This window comes from Monodelphis domestica, chromosome 1 (assembly GCF_027887165.1).
Source record: "Monodelphis domestica isolate mMonDom1 chromosome 1, mMonDom1.pri, whole genome shotgun sequence".
Taxonomy (NCBI): Eukaryota; Metazoa; Chordata; class Mammalia; order Didelphimorphia; family Didelphidae; genus Monodelphis; species Monodelphis domestica.
This window is the reverse complement of record NC_077227.1, coordinates 411,063,575-411,077,952: the sequence shown is the minus strand read 5'-3', so window position 1 is coordinate 411,077,952 and position 14,378 is coordinate 411,063,575. Positions and strand designations below refer to the sequence as shown.

The 14,378-nt window shown below is 49.8% G+C and overlaps 1 protein-coding gene across 12 annotated transcripts in view; it reads right to left on the bottom strand.

Moving 5' to 3' along the window:
* Positions 1 to 43: 43 nt before the first annotated feature.
* The window catches only part of SNPH (syntaphilin), a 47,251-nt gene continuing 32,916 nt past the window's right edge, over positions 44 to 14,378 (bottom strand). For 7 of the 12 annotated variants that reach the window (XM_007474507.3, XM_056811992.1, XM_056811993.1 and 4 more), the window contains 3 exons: positions 13,337 to 13,543; positions 11,984 to 12,133; positions 44 to 5,476 (listed from right to left, as the gene is read on the bottom strand). In XM_007474507.3, the coding sequence (XP_007474569.2) occupies positions 4,255 to 5,476; positions 11,984 to 12,133; positions 13,337 to 13,543 (1,579 nt within the window). In that variant the 3' untranslated portion in view covers positions 44 to 4,254. The remainder of the gene's footprint in view (positions 5,477 to 11,983; positions 12,134 to 13,336; positions 13,544 to 14,378) is intronic. The other 5 variants (XM_001367268.5, XM_056811995.1, XM_056811999.1 and 2 more) reach the window with 1 other exon arrangement.

The following is a 14,378-nucleotide window of genomic DNA, read 5'->3' as shown; positions in this document are numbered from 1 at the left end:
TTACAGAGGCGCAATACAGAAAGCAGGACACTGGGGGTGGGGGTGGCTTTCATGCTTGCTTTAATACAGAACCACAGAAGTGCAGTTCCATCCATGTGAATGAAAGACCAGAGATAAAGGAGACGAGACAAGAGAGACCTCATATTAGCCACTTGGCTTCCTATCCCCACCCAGCTTCCCCCTACACCTCCCTCCCCGATTCCGCCTTTTTGTTTGTTTGTTTTTTTCCTGAAACCGGCATAGCCCTTGTACTTAGAAGTGACATTAGTTTACCTTACAGGAATTCTTGTGTCCCACAACTCTGACTTCCTTCCCGGGGTGGGAAAGGGGGCCACTGCCAGGGAGTTGTTGCAGAGAAAGCCAGTTCACAGCCTCTGGCCAGTGGGATAGGATGCCCCGGTATGTGGTAGGAGACGAGCATTTTATGGAATCCCCTTAGGAGACATGGTCTTAAGTTCCACTCTTGAGGCCCAAGATCTTTGCAGGCAAAGCAACCCATCACAGATATGCATCGAGATGGCGGGAGGCTCTAAGCTACACGGTTTGGGTAGTGGTGGAGATGAGACTGAAGACAGCCACCTGGGCCTGGACGGATGATCACAGGTGAGCTGTGGCCATTCCTGCTAGAACCAAGTCTGGCTCCTGAGGCACAGACTGCCCACTGGAGGCAACTAACTGGGGAGCCAAAGGGGGTTTGAGGGTGGGGATGAAAGAGAAGATCCTGAGCTTGGAGAAAAGGAGGGGTGGGAAGGTTCTTCTGTTCTCTGCCTAAGCCGGGGTGAGCCTTCTTTGAAGTCACTCAGCAAGCCTGGAAACTCATCTTTCAGGGCTCGACCCACGAGCAACATCTACAAGTTTATAGCAGGAGAAGCAAATTTGTGGGAAGAGAGCTTAACACCAACCGAGAGTACCTGGGGTGGGGGGCAGGCCGGGAGCCACTGGAGCTCCAGTCCTGCCATCCCCCTGGAAAGTGGGGCTGCCTTCTAGGCCCCTCAGCGCCCCTTGCATAGACAGAACAGGAGGCTCCAGCTGAAGTCTGGGGCCTGCAACAGTCACGGATCCACCTGCACTGAGCCGGTGGGCGGCACCAATGAGGAAGCTCTCTTTGCCCTGTTCCCAGCCCAGGGCAGACAGCACTGAACTCTTTGCATAGTCTTAGATTACACCTCACAAACACATAGGCACATAGCAAACAAGCAGGTGTGGACGTATTGGGGGAAGGGTTCCCTGCCTCCCACAGAGCTAGCACAGGGTCCCACAGACCCTGACAAATTCAGTCCATTATCATCCTTTATGGGCCTGGGGCTGAGTCCCTCAGCTACCTCCCCGGGAAGCTGAGACGGTCGGACAGATGGAGTCAGCAGCTTCTGGCTTTATAGGCATAAAGCCCAGCCCCATCTGGACGCCCAGCACAAATGTCCACTTTAAAGAGGCTGCCCCCCTTCCTGCCTTCTCTAACACCCTCTGTCAGCCACCTGCCTGCTACGTACATGGTGGCCCCAGCGTTGTCTTTAACACAAGATGCAGCTCCCTCGAGGTCAGGGAGATGCCCTGCCAAAACCTTCCGAAACCCAAACCATCACAGCTTTCCTGTGGAATCTCCCTGGCTTGAAAGCCAAAATTCGGGTCATGGGAATCTCCATGGGCTTCCACAAAAGGTTCCCATAAACCTGGATCTGCCCAAGCTGGGCTGTGACATCCACAGGACAGGCTCATCCCCAGACCCAGGGCACAACCACGCAAAGGGAACACCGGAGGCTGGGTCCCTCCAGGCCTAGAGTGAGGAATGAATGGGGTTGATTTGGCAGTGAGGGGCCAGCTGGATCCTCATCATTTACTACAGTGGCCTGTGGACAAGGCAAGGGAACTCTAGGATAGCAAGAGACAGTAGCAGAGCCCTTACAGCTCAATTAAGTTCTGGGTTTGAAAAATATATAAATTTTCTCTTTTCAAATATAATCATACATTTATTTTCTCAGCAAAGCTTTGGATAGTCTAATGAAATGCTTACACAGATCCACAAATACATTGCACATGAGGCTTAGGTCCTAGAACGAGTGGCCTTTTTACTTTTGATCAGGTTTCAACAGTCCCCTCACCAAGTTCCAGACACATCCCATCCCAGTGTCCAAAGGGAGGTCTCCCTCCTGCCACATCCCAGGGGAGGCTAGCTCCTAGTTTGGGGCCTCTGCAGAGGGGTCCACTGGAGAGGACTGATGGGTAGAAATACCCGCCTGCTGCTGTGGATTGGGGAGGCACATGGCTAAGCCGGGGAAAGTGGAACGGATCCCTCTGTACATGCGGAAGGAAGTTGCCCAGTCTGAGGAGATAGGACATGGAACGGGCATGTGAGGAGCCAGTACAAGCAAAGGTGGTAAACAGGGTCAAGCTGCCAAACAGCCCAAGCTGTGTGCGAGAGACCCGGTCCTCAAAGACTAGGTTTCAGATCTTAAAAAAAGAAAATTCCAGGCCTATAGAGAATGGAACATCCAGGGGACCCTTCCTAACACCCCAGAGGTGTCCCGAGTGTTCCAGACTGGAAGACAAAATCAATTACGAGACTGAACACGAGTGGATTGTTTTTAAAAGAAAAACAATGTCAGCTACTTCACTGAAGGAGCTGGTGCTTGAAGATGGAGAGGTATTGGTGACTCTGGTCCCCACTAGAACGTGTGTGTGTTTGTATGCATGGATACATGTGTGTACATGTGTGTGACCATAAGGGAGGGAGAGGCAGCAGGCTAATAAACATGTGTGCTCATTCCATCCCCTGCTTCCCCGGCAAATTCTCTAGTCACACACTTCCTGTGCAGGGCTGGCTGGTAAAACATGGCTTCTTTATCCTAGCCCCTGGCTTATTGCACTGAGGAATTTTCAGCCTGAGGCGTAAAGGCATGAGTTGGGGCCCTTCTTTCCATTTCTTCCCTGCTCTGTCCCTCAGAGCCAGACACTTAAGTCTATTGGCATTTGGTCACCCCAGGACATAAACATCCCCAACTTCCTGAGAGGAGTGCTGGCTAATAGCAAGTCCTTCCTCTCCAAGAGAAGCCCATCCCTCTCTCCCTCTCTCACTCCCCCCATCCATGGGCCTGGCATCTGGGTAGAACTTTACCCAACCACCTCCTCTGAGAAAATATTGTTATTATAAAAGGGACATAGTGCAAAGTGATTTCAAAATGGTTTGGGAGTACCATTGGCTTTCTCAGTTCTTGCAGAGACCCCCCCCCCACTTCCAGTACAGTCTGTGAGATGCAGGGTGTCTCCTGGACCTTCCAAGAGCAGCTGCACACCTAGAGGGACAATTCGGACCCTGGCAGCTCTAACTTACAGAAGCAATGGGGCAAGGTAGAAAGGGAATCAGGCAGTTAGTTAGATGGAGAGAGAGTTTGTTCCCATGGTGACAGAGGCCCTGCAGGAGCCCCCTTCTATCCTCCTGGATGAGAACAGGTTCATCAAGCCATCCAACCACTCAGTGGGGAGGGGGCACAGCAGGGAAAGTCAGCAAAGGCTCCACATCTCCTTCTTTTGACTCTCCTCCATTTATTTTTCTTCTTTCTCTTTCCCTGGCCCTAACCCACCACCCAGTGACCACAAGCAAAGAAATGTTAGGGCAGTTTCAGTCATTACCCCTTTCCCCCTATCACCTCCCAGAACCAGCCTGGGTTGCCCATGAAGGCAAGGAGCTAAGAGCCAGGTGTTTTCATTCCCAAGAGATTTTGATCCTAATGCCCTGTGACCTTGGGCAAGTCATTTTACTAGTGGAAGCAATAATACTGACCTTTCGGTCAAGGGAGAAAGGACTAAGAAGGTAGCCCCATGAATATTGAGGACCAGCCAGCTTACTCAACAAAGTAAAATGCAGAACTGCCTGGGGGAAATGTCAGCTGGACAGAAGTTGGGATGGCATTTGAAAAGGTGAGTGGAAGTCAAGGTCCTCTGCCCTCCCCCTTCAGTGGGACTCTTCCTTCCCCATATGGAAGCTGGCAATAATCCCCACTTCCATCAGATCTATCCTGTTCCGCTCTAATCCTGTGCCATAGAATCCCCCCTTCCCAGGGCAGCGAGTCTGAGGCCATCCCAGGCTATCCTAGGCCACCAGAATATGGCCTCCATGTTTTGGAAAAGCTAAATAAATTAAGATGACACTCCGTGCACGTGTGAGTGTGAGTGTGTGTGTGAGGGAGAGAGAGGGAGAGAGACCTACAATCAGTGGTCAGACCAAGCGGTGACTGGTTCTCAGGAGCGGGTTGCTAGTCACAGCTGGGAGCTGCCCCCGGTGCCTACAGGCCCGGAAGTGCCCACAGATCGGCAGCTAATCTTGCGGATGGAGTGCAAGGCCACGGTGCAGCATCCCCGAAGCAGGGAGCTTATATTGTATATGGGCTGGCCTTGGCGCCGCTGGGAGCGGCACAGCCAGGCCACTGTTGGCACCGCCGGGACCACCACCGCAAGCAGATCCACAATGAAGTGGCGGCTCCAATAGCTTTTGGGCTCCGCCGCGACCTCGCCGGCCTCTTCATCCACAGGGCAGGCGATGCTCACTGACGGGTTCAGGCTGGGCACGTGCGGGGAAGGGCCGTGGGTCACTGGGGCCGCCGCTGGCTCCTCTCCTACCGTCACCACCACGGCCGAATTAGGGTCCGCTGGTATCAGGTCCATGGGCCCCTGGAAGCCTGAGGGCATCTCTACGCCAGCCCCTCCATCCTCCGTGTCCGGCCCGGGGGCCCAGGCAGGGCTAGGACCGGGGCTGGCCAGCCCGCAGGTCTGGGCCTTCATTACTTTCTCCAGGATAGTGTCTAGGTCGGGCTGGTAATGCACAAAGTCCGTCTGAATGGCCCGCTCTTGCATGCAGCTGGCCTGCACACCCGCCTCCACCCCTCCGCCCCCGCTGCCCCCCAGCAGCTTCTCATAGGTGGAGCTGGTTGGGAGGCGGGAGCCCAAGGTGAAGGAGCTCTGGAGAGAGGCTTCATCCGGGCCACAGTCCACCCCGGAGGAGAGCAGGCTGCTCGCCTCCAACAGTTCCGTCCGGCTCAGCGTGTCATCCGCCACCGCGAAGCCGCTGTCACCCACCTCTTCCGTAGACGCACTCTGCAGGTCTCCGGGGTTGCGGTCGCCGGGGGCCTGGTCGCTCAGCTTGGTGTAGGTGGAGCTTCGGGTCAGGGAGCGCGCAGGAGAGCCCCCCGAGGAGCCGCCCGCCCCGTCCTCCTTCACCGTCCCGTTCTGGGCCACCTCCATGCTGTGCAACAAGGTCTCCAGCTTCTTGTTCTGGATGTTGATGTCCACAAAGTACTTCTGCAGCCCCTTGTCTTTGTCTATGAGGTTATTCTTGACCGTGTCGATCACCTGCTTGAGCTGCCGGATCTCCTTGCGGGCCTCCTTGAGAGCCAGCTGCGCCTCCACCCGGTGGCATTCCTCCTCGATCCAGTCCTCTTGCATCCGAGACAGTTGGCTCTTCAGGTCGTCAATCTCCGAATCCCTGTGGGCAGATTGGGGGCGGGAGGACATACTCATCACCTCCACTAGGCCGGGAAAATGTAGAAAAGCCTGAGTCGGGGGTCTTGATTGATTAAAGGCTGGGGCGGGAACCTGTCCCTTTTGGGGAGGCCAAAGGGTCTGACTGAATCCCGGAGAGCGTTCTAGTTCCCACTTATCCTTCCCATGAATAAGGTGCAGGTTGCAGAAAGCCTCCCTTCTTAAAAATAGAACTTTCCCCCGAAATGTGCTCCGCCTGCTGGACTCCACTCCTCCCTCTAGGGCCCCATCATTTACTTCCGAACCTTCCCTTTTATCTCTTGACACCCGCCTCCTCCCTCTCCTGTCTAAAGCATCTCTGCCCCCTCCTCTTCCTCCCTTCCAATGGATTCTGTTTCCACAGGACTTCTCCAAGCAGTCGCTGTCTAGGAGCCAAGTCTCTAAGACTATTTCCATAGTTACCAGCCTAGTACCGCTCTTCACCCACTTCCCAAGAAGGCAGATCTTCCTGCTTCTACTCTCTCTTCTTCAATCTATGCTTCACATCACTGTCAGAATAATCTCATGAATCCATGTAGTCATGCCACTCCTCTGCTTTTAAGCCATCAATGGCTCACGAATGCCAACCGAATAAATGTCAGATTCCTTTGCCTGATGTTCAATTGATGATGGGGGGGGGGTGACAGTGGGCAGGGAGGGGGCAGTATTAGGAACGGGACCCTCATACTCTGAAATCTTATATTTCTCACCAGTTAGCACTGGTTATTTTGCATTTCTCATCAGTTAGCACTGGTTAAACATCAACTGCAAAACCTGTAGTTTCAGCATTAGTCAAGCAGGAATTGGAGATTGTTCACTCTGTGTACTGGATCTGTAATATTCTATACTGGGCATCAGCTTTGTACCTACTCTATTTTATCAATTGTTTATATTGTTTGTAGAAATTATTAATTACCTATAGTGGTCCCCCAATGTACTGCATCCCCCCCCATATTCTCATTTTAGAAGGGCAGCAACACCTCTCCTGTGTTGACAAATGATGACAAGGTGGACAATGAAGGAACATGGAACCTGTGCACTAGGGACTCTGGCATTCCAGAAGAATCCCCCAATAATGCACATGCCTCTTATTCCCTATGGACCCCCCTGAGTTTGGAAAGGGAGGTGCTAAGCTACCGGACCCTGATAAATATGCCAACCCTGATCCACAGGGGCATGGAAGCTGCCACTCTACAGAGGAGCTCCAAATAGGCTACTCTACTAGCCCTGGGGCTGTCCACCAGCCCTATGGCTACCTGAGGAGTTCCCAGACTACTCTACCAACCATTAGGCTATTATACCACCTTAAACCTCTTCTTCAAATAAAATTCTTTTCTTACTTCTGGATTGAGCAGAGTTTGAGTCTTCCATTCTTGGGGCAAGTCCCTGCTACAAACTTGGGTATGTTTCTCCTACACCACAATGACCCTCTACAGTTTGGCTTCAGTTTACCTGTCTTGGTTAATTTCACATAATTCCCCTCTATACACTCTATATTCCATATTCCTTCTCTCTCTCTCTCTCTCTCTCTCTCTCTCTCTCTCTCTCTCTCTCTCTCTCTCTCTCTCTCTCTCTCTCTCTCTCTCTCTCTCTCTCTCTCTCTCTCTCTCCAGCTTAGAATCAGTTCCAAGGCAGAAAAGTGGAAAAGACTAGGAAACTAGGGTTAAGTGACTTGCCCAAGGTCACACAGTTAGGAAGTTTCTAAGGCTGGATTTGAACCCAGGACCTCCCATCTCTAGGTCTGGCTCAAAATCCACTGAACCAACTAGCTGCTTTTCTTTTTCTTTCTTTCTTTCTTTCTTTCTTTCTTTCTTTCTTTCTTTCTTTCTTTCTTTCTTTCTTTCTTTCTTTCTTTCTTTTTCTTCCTTCCTTCCTTCCTTCCTTCCTTCCTTCCTTCCTTCCTTCCTTCCTTCCTTCCTTCCTTCCTTCCTTCCTTCCTTCCTTCCTTCCTTCCTTTCTTGCTTTCTCTTTTCTTTCACTCCTTTCCTTTTCCTTACAATACTGTATATTGGTTACAAGGCAGAAGATTGGCAAAGGCTAGGCAATTGGAGTTAAGTAATTTGCCCAGGGTCACACAGCTAAGGAATGTTTGAGGTCAAATTTGAACCTAGGACCTCCTAGATTTCTGTTCACTGAGCCACCCAGATACCCCTCTATTTTCCTTTCAAACTATACTACTTATTCTTTACCACTTGAACACAGCCTGCATTTTCCATGCCTTTGCTCATGAATTTGCTCAGAAATTTCCTATTCCCAGGTGGTCTTCTCTTGATTTTTTTTCACCAGTTGAATTCTTACTCCCTCTTTAAAGCCCAACTTAATGCCATCTCTTCCAGGGAGTCTTTTCCAACATCTGTATCCCTACACCTGAGGTATTAATGTTCGTTCCTTTTGGACGTCCTGCAGATATCTCTCTCATGCACTTACCATGTAAGTGTGCATTATGGCAGCCAGAAATTTCAGTGCCATCTCTCAGGAGACTGGGGTTATGCCTCTTCTAAACTTTGGGCCTCCTCCAGGGTCTAGTATCATTCACTGGACATAGTAGGCACTTCAATGTTTGTTCAGAGAATACATGGATGAAGTTATAAAATGATAAAGATTCACTATCTGCCACTGTCAGTGCCCTAGTCTAGGATTTCCTGAATTTCTTGGGCCAAATGACATTTTGGAGCCTAATTTATTGAGAGACTGATAAATGCTGGTAGTTCAGGTATCTGACTGCCCCTGGGGCAAATGGGGCTGGGAAAATTTGGGAATGTTGGAGGAGTGGAGGGTACTCTTTATTTTATTTTTATTTTTTTTAAAAACCCTTACCTTCCATCTTGGAGTCAATACTGTGTATTGGCTCCAAGGCAGAAGAGTGGTAAGGGCTAGGCAATGGGGGTCAAGTGACTTGCCCAGGGTCACACAGCTGGGAAGTGTCTAAGGCCAAATTTGAACCCAGGACCTCCCATCTCTAGGCCTAGATCTCAATACACTGAACCACCCAGCTGCCCCCGGAGGGTACTCTTTTGAAGAAGTTGGTGGTTTAAAAGTGGTGCCTGTTTATCCAACACAGAACACTGGAGTCCACAATGAGTTTCAGAAATGGAGGGTGAAGAAGGCCCTGGAAGATATGTGAAATGGACCTGGGGACTGGGAGCCAATGTCAAGAGAGAACAGATCGGGCTGAGGTTCAAGGTGGTTGGAGATATGGCTGAAGTATCTTGCAGGATACCTCTTGCTCAATGGGCCAAACAAGGGAAGCCTGACACCAGAAATGCTCTTCTGTGGTTATTGTTGCTAACTTTTCGTGCCCAAGTGGGTCCTGTTCCCAACTCCCACTAGCCTTTGCTATCATCAAAAGTATTTTAGTAATTTACAAAAGTATTTTAGAGATGCCTATCCACAGGGCACATGCCATCACGAGGGATCAATGGAAAGTTGCTTTCACAGATGCTGATCTGCAGATTGACTTGCATCCATCAGAGATATCCTCAGAATAGAGCCTGGAGACAATGTGATAAGTGGGCCTGGAGTTAGGCAATGAGAAAATGAACACAGGGCATTTCATGGGAGCCATGGGTCATGGTATACACTGGGGTTGCGGGGGAGGGTTAGCAATACATTTACATTTGCTATATTCCTACTCCATAGTTACAGCTTTTTGTTTTTTCTGGGATCCCATGATTCAAGCAACCATTCAGGTCATCAAAAACTCAGCGGTAACAAAGGCTATTTTTAAAAACCCACCATTCTCATGGGATTGGGAACAGGTACTTTGTTATCATACTCAGGGATCTGCCTCAAAGACAGGAAACAAAAAGTCGGGGTAAATGGGCACTTGTCTAAAGGGGAAAGTGAAGACAGTCTCCTAAGGGACCTAGTTTCTGCCATAGATGACCTCGTGAACTGAGAACATAATGAACATTCTCCCTCTCCAGCGCCTTCAGAAATGACATCATAACATTATTTTTCAGTTGAACACTTGGTAAACACCTACTGAGTTCAAGGCACTTTTCCATGTGTGTGTTTTAAAATATTCATATATTTCTGTTTCAAGATGGTTTTTAAAAGGAGGAAAGGGATATGAGCCTTTTAACTGAGGCAGACTTGAAAAGAGGCACATACTTCCAGACATTTCTAATTTCCACTCCCTGTGGTGTCTGACACAAAGATCACCCTCTTCCATGCCCCAGGGGCCAGTGGCATGAGCTGGTGTGGCCAGAGCAGTCAGCCCTCAGTGGCTAATGAGGGAAAGATGTCTTGTCATCACCACAACTGAACTCAAAGCCTGTCCAGGCAGGGAGATCTGCCAGCGTTCCAGTTCCATGGGCATAACCTTCAAGCATCCACTGTGACCTCGATGCATATGGGCAGAGGAACAGAAGATGACTAAGAGAACTTCATGCTGAAATTCCTGACTAGCAGTGAGCAGTATCTGTTGGCAGGGGCTGGGGGAGAAGGTCTCTCTTTGTCTGGCATACTTGTGGTTCCCCTGACAGAGCATTCCATCTCCAGCTACCATCCCTAGGCTCTCCACAAATCATTAGCATCTTTTAAGGCGCAGCTTAGGTGTTGCCTCCTACACAAGGTCTCTCCAGTGATGGCTCTTCCCCTTCCTGAAATCACTTTTAACTTACTTTGGAGCCATGTCCATGTTGGATTCCCCCAGTGGATACAAGGGAAGGGAATGTGTCTTTAGTCACTTCCTAGGCTGGGTGACTTGGCTCACTTGACCTGCTTCTTGGGATTGGAGAGATGAGGAAAAATGGGAGCTACATTCAAATCCCAAGGTCATTTTGTCAGACAGAGTGCTAGGCCACATTCCAGCCACAGACACTTATTAGCTGGGTGATCCTAGTCATTTAAATTCTGTTTGCCTCAGTTTCTTCAATTATAAAATGGGAACAATAACAACAGCTACCTGCCAGGATTGCTGTGAGGATAAAATGAGATATTTGTAACGTTCCTGGCACATTGAGGGTGCTATAGAAATATGAACTACTAGTAGTATAATTATGATCATCTAGCCCAAGTGTCTCATTTTTATAGATGAGGAAAATGAAGTTCAAAGGTTAAGTGACTTGTCCAATGTCATATGGGTGGTAAGAAGTAGAATAGGGGTTTGAACCCAGGTCTCATGTCTCAAGAGGTTATATTCTTCCCAGTGCACCATGAGGGGCACCCAGAAACAAGTCACCAAATCCCTAGATGGAACTATGAAGCTTCAGAGGAGAACTTGAAACAATTAGAAAGCTCCTTTGGGTCAAAGATGGCCCTGGGGACTGGCCACATGACTGAGTTTTAAAGAAATAAGGGGTAAAAGAAGCAGGCCCACAGGAGGATTGTGGAGGTAGCACAGACACAGAATGAGACCCAAGGGAAGTTAGTGGAAACCTCCCAGGTTTCCCACCAAAGTGGAGGAGCCCAGGAAGGAAACACTAGCACTTTATCCCTGCCATCTTGATGTCTGCCCAAGCCTACTCCTGAATGGTTCCATTCCAAGGCCCCTACACAGAGAGAAATGTTGATCTGAAGAAATGATAAAGGGATGGGGGCAATGGGACTATAGTGAGGTGGCAAAAGAGGCTGTCATGCCAGGGAAGAAGAAAAAGACCATCCAACTGAAATGGCAGGGATGGGAAGGGGGGTGGGTCTGCAGTGGGTTCAGGACTTAGGTGCCTGGAGGATCCTAGGGAAGGGAATATGTCTTTAGTCACTTCCTAGGTTGGGTGACTTGACTCTTGACCTGCTTCCTAAGATTGGAGAGATAAGGAAAAATGGGAGCTATATTCAAATCCAGTTACAGCTACAAAATGGAAAGCACTTAGCACTTTCTCAGCTTTCTGTATTTTGCTCATATCAGCCCCCATGTTCAGAATCATGCCCCCTTTCCCCTAAAGAAGGCCTTCCTGATCCCTGTAGTTAAAGTCTAAAACATCCTCCTCTCAAAACCCCAGTCCACCCTTCTGAAGACCTCTAGAATTCTCTACTTCCCAAGGCAACTATTCTGGATGGCTTGAATGCTTAAAATGCTTTCTTATATTGAGCAAAAAAAAAGCTTCCTTTTAAAAAATCCCTTACCTTCTGTCTTAGAATCAGTATTGTGTATCAGTTCCAAGGCAGAAGGGCCAGGCAATGGGAGTTAAGTGACTTGCCCAGGGTCACACAGCTAGGAAGTGTCTGAGGCCATATTTGAACCCAGGACTTCCCTTCTCTGGGCCTGTCTCTCTATCCACTGGGCTACCAAGCTGCCTTATTTTAATCATCTTTTAAAAATTTTTCCTCTAACCTGGTCCTCCATATAGTAAGTACTTACCTTCTTGAATGAATTAATGAATGGAAAAAAGGGGTTGAAAGCCAAGAGGGTTCCCACCTACTTCTGTTGGCTCAAAGGGTGACTCCTGCTGCTCAGAATAGAGCGGGCCGAAGGTCAGACCCGTCCCACCCTGGGGCGCCACCTCACCGCCTCGCAGCACCCACTCACCTGTCTTGGAGACGATCCTGTGTGTCTTTCAGCCGAGCCCTCAGGTGCCGGATGCAGACTTCCTTTTGCTGCAGGGGCGTCAGGTACTGCTCTGGAGTTGGGGGCTTGATGCCATGATTATCACTGCACAAGGTGTACTTCATCGAGCGTCTGGAAGATGGGGTGGCTGGTCAGTGGCTGTCTCTCCATTTTGTCAACCCTAACTCCAGAGCTGATGACCCCTGGAGGGTCTGCCAATATGCCAGGTCAGCTCCCCCTACTCCATACCACCTTCGAGGACATAATGGACCACCGACAGGCTGGGAGACCTCAGGAAAATGACTGACTTCTCCTCTTTGAACTTCATTTTCATCTTCAATAAATGGGGGCAATTGTCCTTGTGCTATCTGGCAAGCCGTTCAGCTTAGGGGAGGTGGGACCCTAGCAGGGACCTACGGGTGTGCGGTGGCAGGCTCCCCCCAATCACAGCCATCTCCTTCCCTTCATCACGATTCTCTACCCATAACCTTCTTGTGACACGTAAGTGCAGAGACTCACCTGCATATACCTCGGCACACGTACCTATTCACACGCACACAGATGCATGAACAAACGTGCATCTATTCATTCACATGCACAAAGAGGAGTACAGACAGCTCACACACTTACCATTCACATGTGTGTGCACATGTATACTTACATGTCCATGTTAACACACGTGGGCACACAGACACATACACTAGCTGGTTCTGGTCACTGGACCCAAACACCTCAGTGCCAACCAAGGTAGCAGGGGGCGGCCAGGTGTGTGGATTACATTCATGCCCAACAGTCCATGGGTAGCTTGCTCTCTTGCTGGCCCAGGCGTCCAACCCCACCAGTTGGAAGGGGAAGAGGCCTCTTTGTGCGATGCACAAGAGAATGGAGCCCCTCCAGGTCACTCAATACCCACTTCTGATTCTATCTCCCACCCAGGCTCTCATGTTATCTAGTTCCAGTTTTTTTAGGTTCTGCTTTTATTTTTTTAATTATTTTAAAATTTTTATTTAATTGATTAAGAGAATTTTTCCATGGTTACATGATTCATATTCTTTCCCTCCTCTCCTCCCACTCCCCTCCCATTAGGCTCTGCTTTTCTCGAGAGCCCAAATCCCTTTACTGTGTAATGACAATGATTTAATTTGGGCCTCAACGGTTCTATAGAGAGGGAATCATTATTCTCATTTTAGAGAAATGAAGGCTCAGTGAGAGGAAAGGACTTGCCCAGGGTCACACAGCTGAATAGTGGTGGATGAGTGACAAGAAAGCTAGGACACCCATCACTAGGGTGCCAGGCCCAGGATGGGGAAGGGACAGTGAGGTAGGGGCAGTTACCTTGGCGTGGGGCTGCTGTCACTGCCCTTATAGGAGCCAGAGTTGCTGCTGCTGCTGAGTGAGGAGGTACCATAGGTATCCCGCATGCTCACGGGGGGTGAGGTACGCCTGGAGGCAGGAAGAAGAGGTGGAGGCCCAAGCTGGGTGTCAGAGGATGGTGAACATTGAGAGAACACGGCCAGCCCATTTCGTCCATACAGCCCCCGGCTGTGGGGCGATCATGGGGGGATATACAGACAGGGGCGACAGAACAGACAGTGGAAATCCAAGTCAAGTTGGAAGACAAAGTGGAGGCCAGGCCTCCTTACATAGAACCAGCCCTTCTTTATTCCCATTACCTAAACAGAAAGAATGAGTATATCAGAGCTAGAAGGGACCCCAGAGATCGCCTAATCCAACCCTTTCATTTTTCTAATGGCTCTGAGAGAGGAGACACATTCCAGGTCACAAAGCCAGGACAATGGCTGAGCAAGAAAACGTGTCCCCAGATTACTGAGTGGTGCTCTCTTCATGTCATTCAGAAGAGCGTCCCCCAACATCCAGCGTCCCCTCAGAGCTCAGCTATTCTTAGTATCACCCCTGTCTAATCCAGCTCTCCCATTTCCCAGATGGAGATCCAGAGAGAGAAGGTAGCATCCAAGGTGGCCGGTATGCAGAACTGGGACTCAAAGCCAGATCTCCTGACTCTCCGGCCTGTTCTCTCTCAGTCCAGCACCATGGAGATCTCCCTTCTCCAAGGGCAGGCATTATCCCCATTTTACAGAATGGGAAACTGAAGTTCAGAGAGGCAGTGACTCCTGCCCCTGGATGCAGAGCAAGTTTGTCCAGTGAAGCCAAGGTGGACTTGTAGAGGCCAATGTTCACTTTATCTTGGGGGGGGGGGCGAGAAAAAGAGAGGGGCTGACACAGAAGGGGAGAAAGAAGGGATGAGACAGGGAGAAGAAAGGGAGACAGCTAGAAAAAGGTGGAGACAGAGGAGGAAAGGGCAGAAAGGGAAGGTGAAGGAGGAAAGAGAGACGGAGGGAAACAGGAAGAAGAAGAG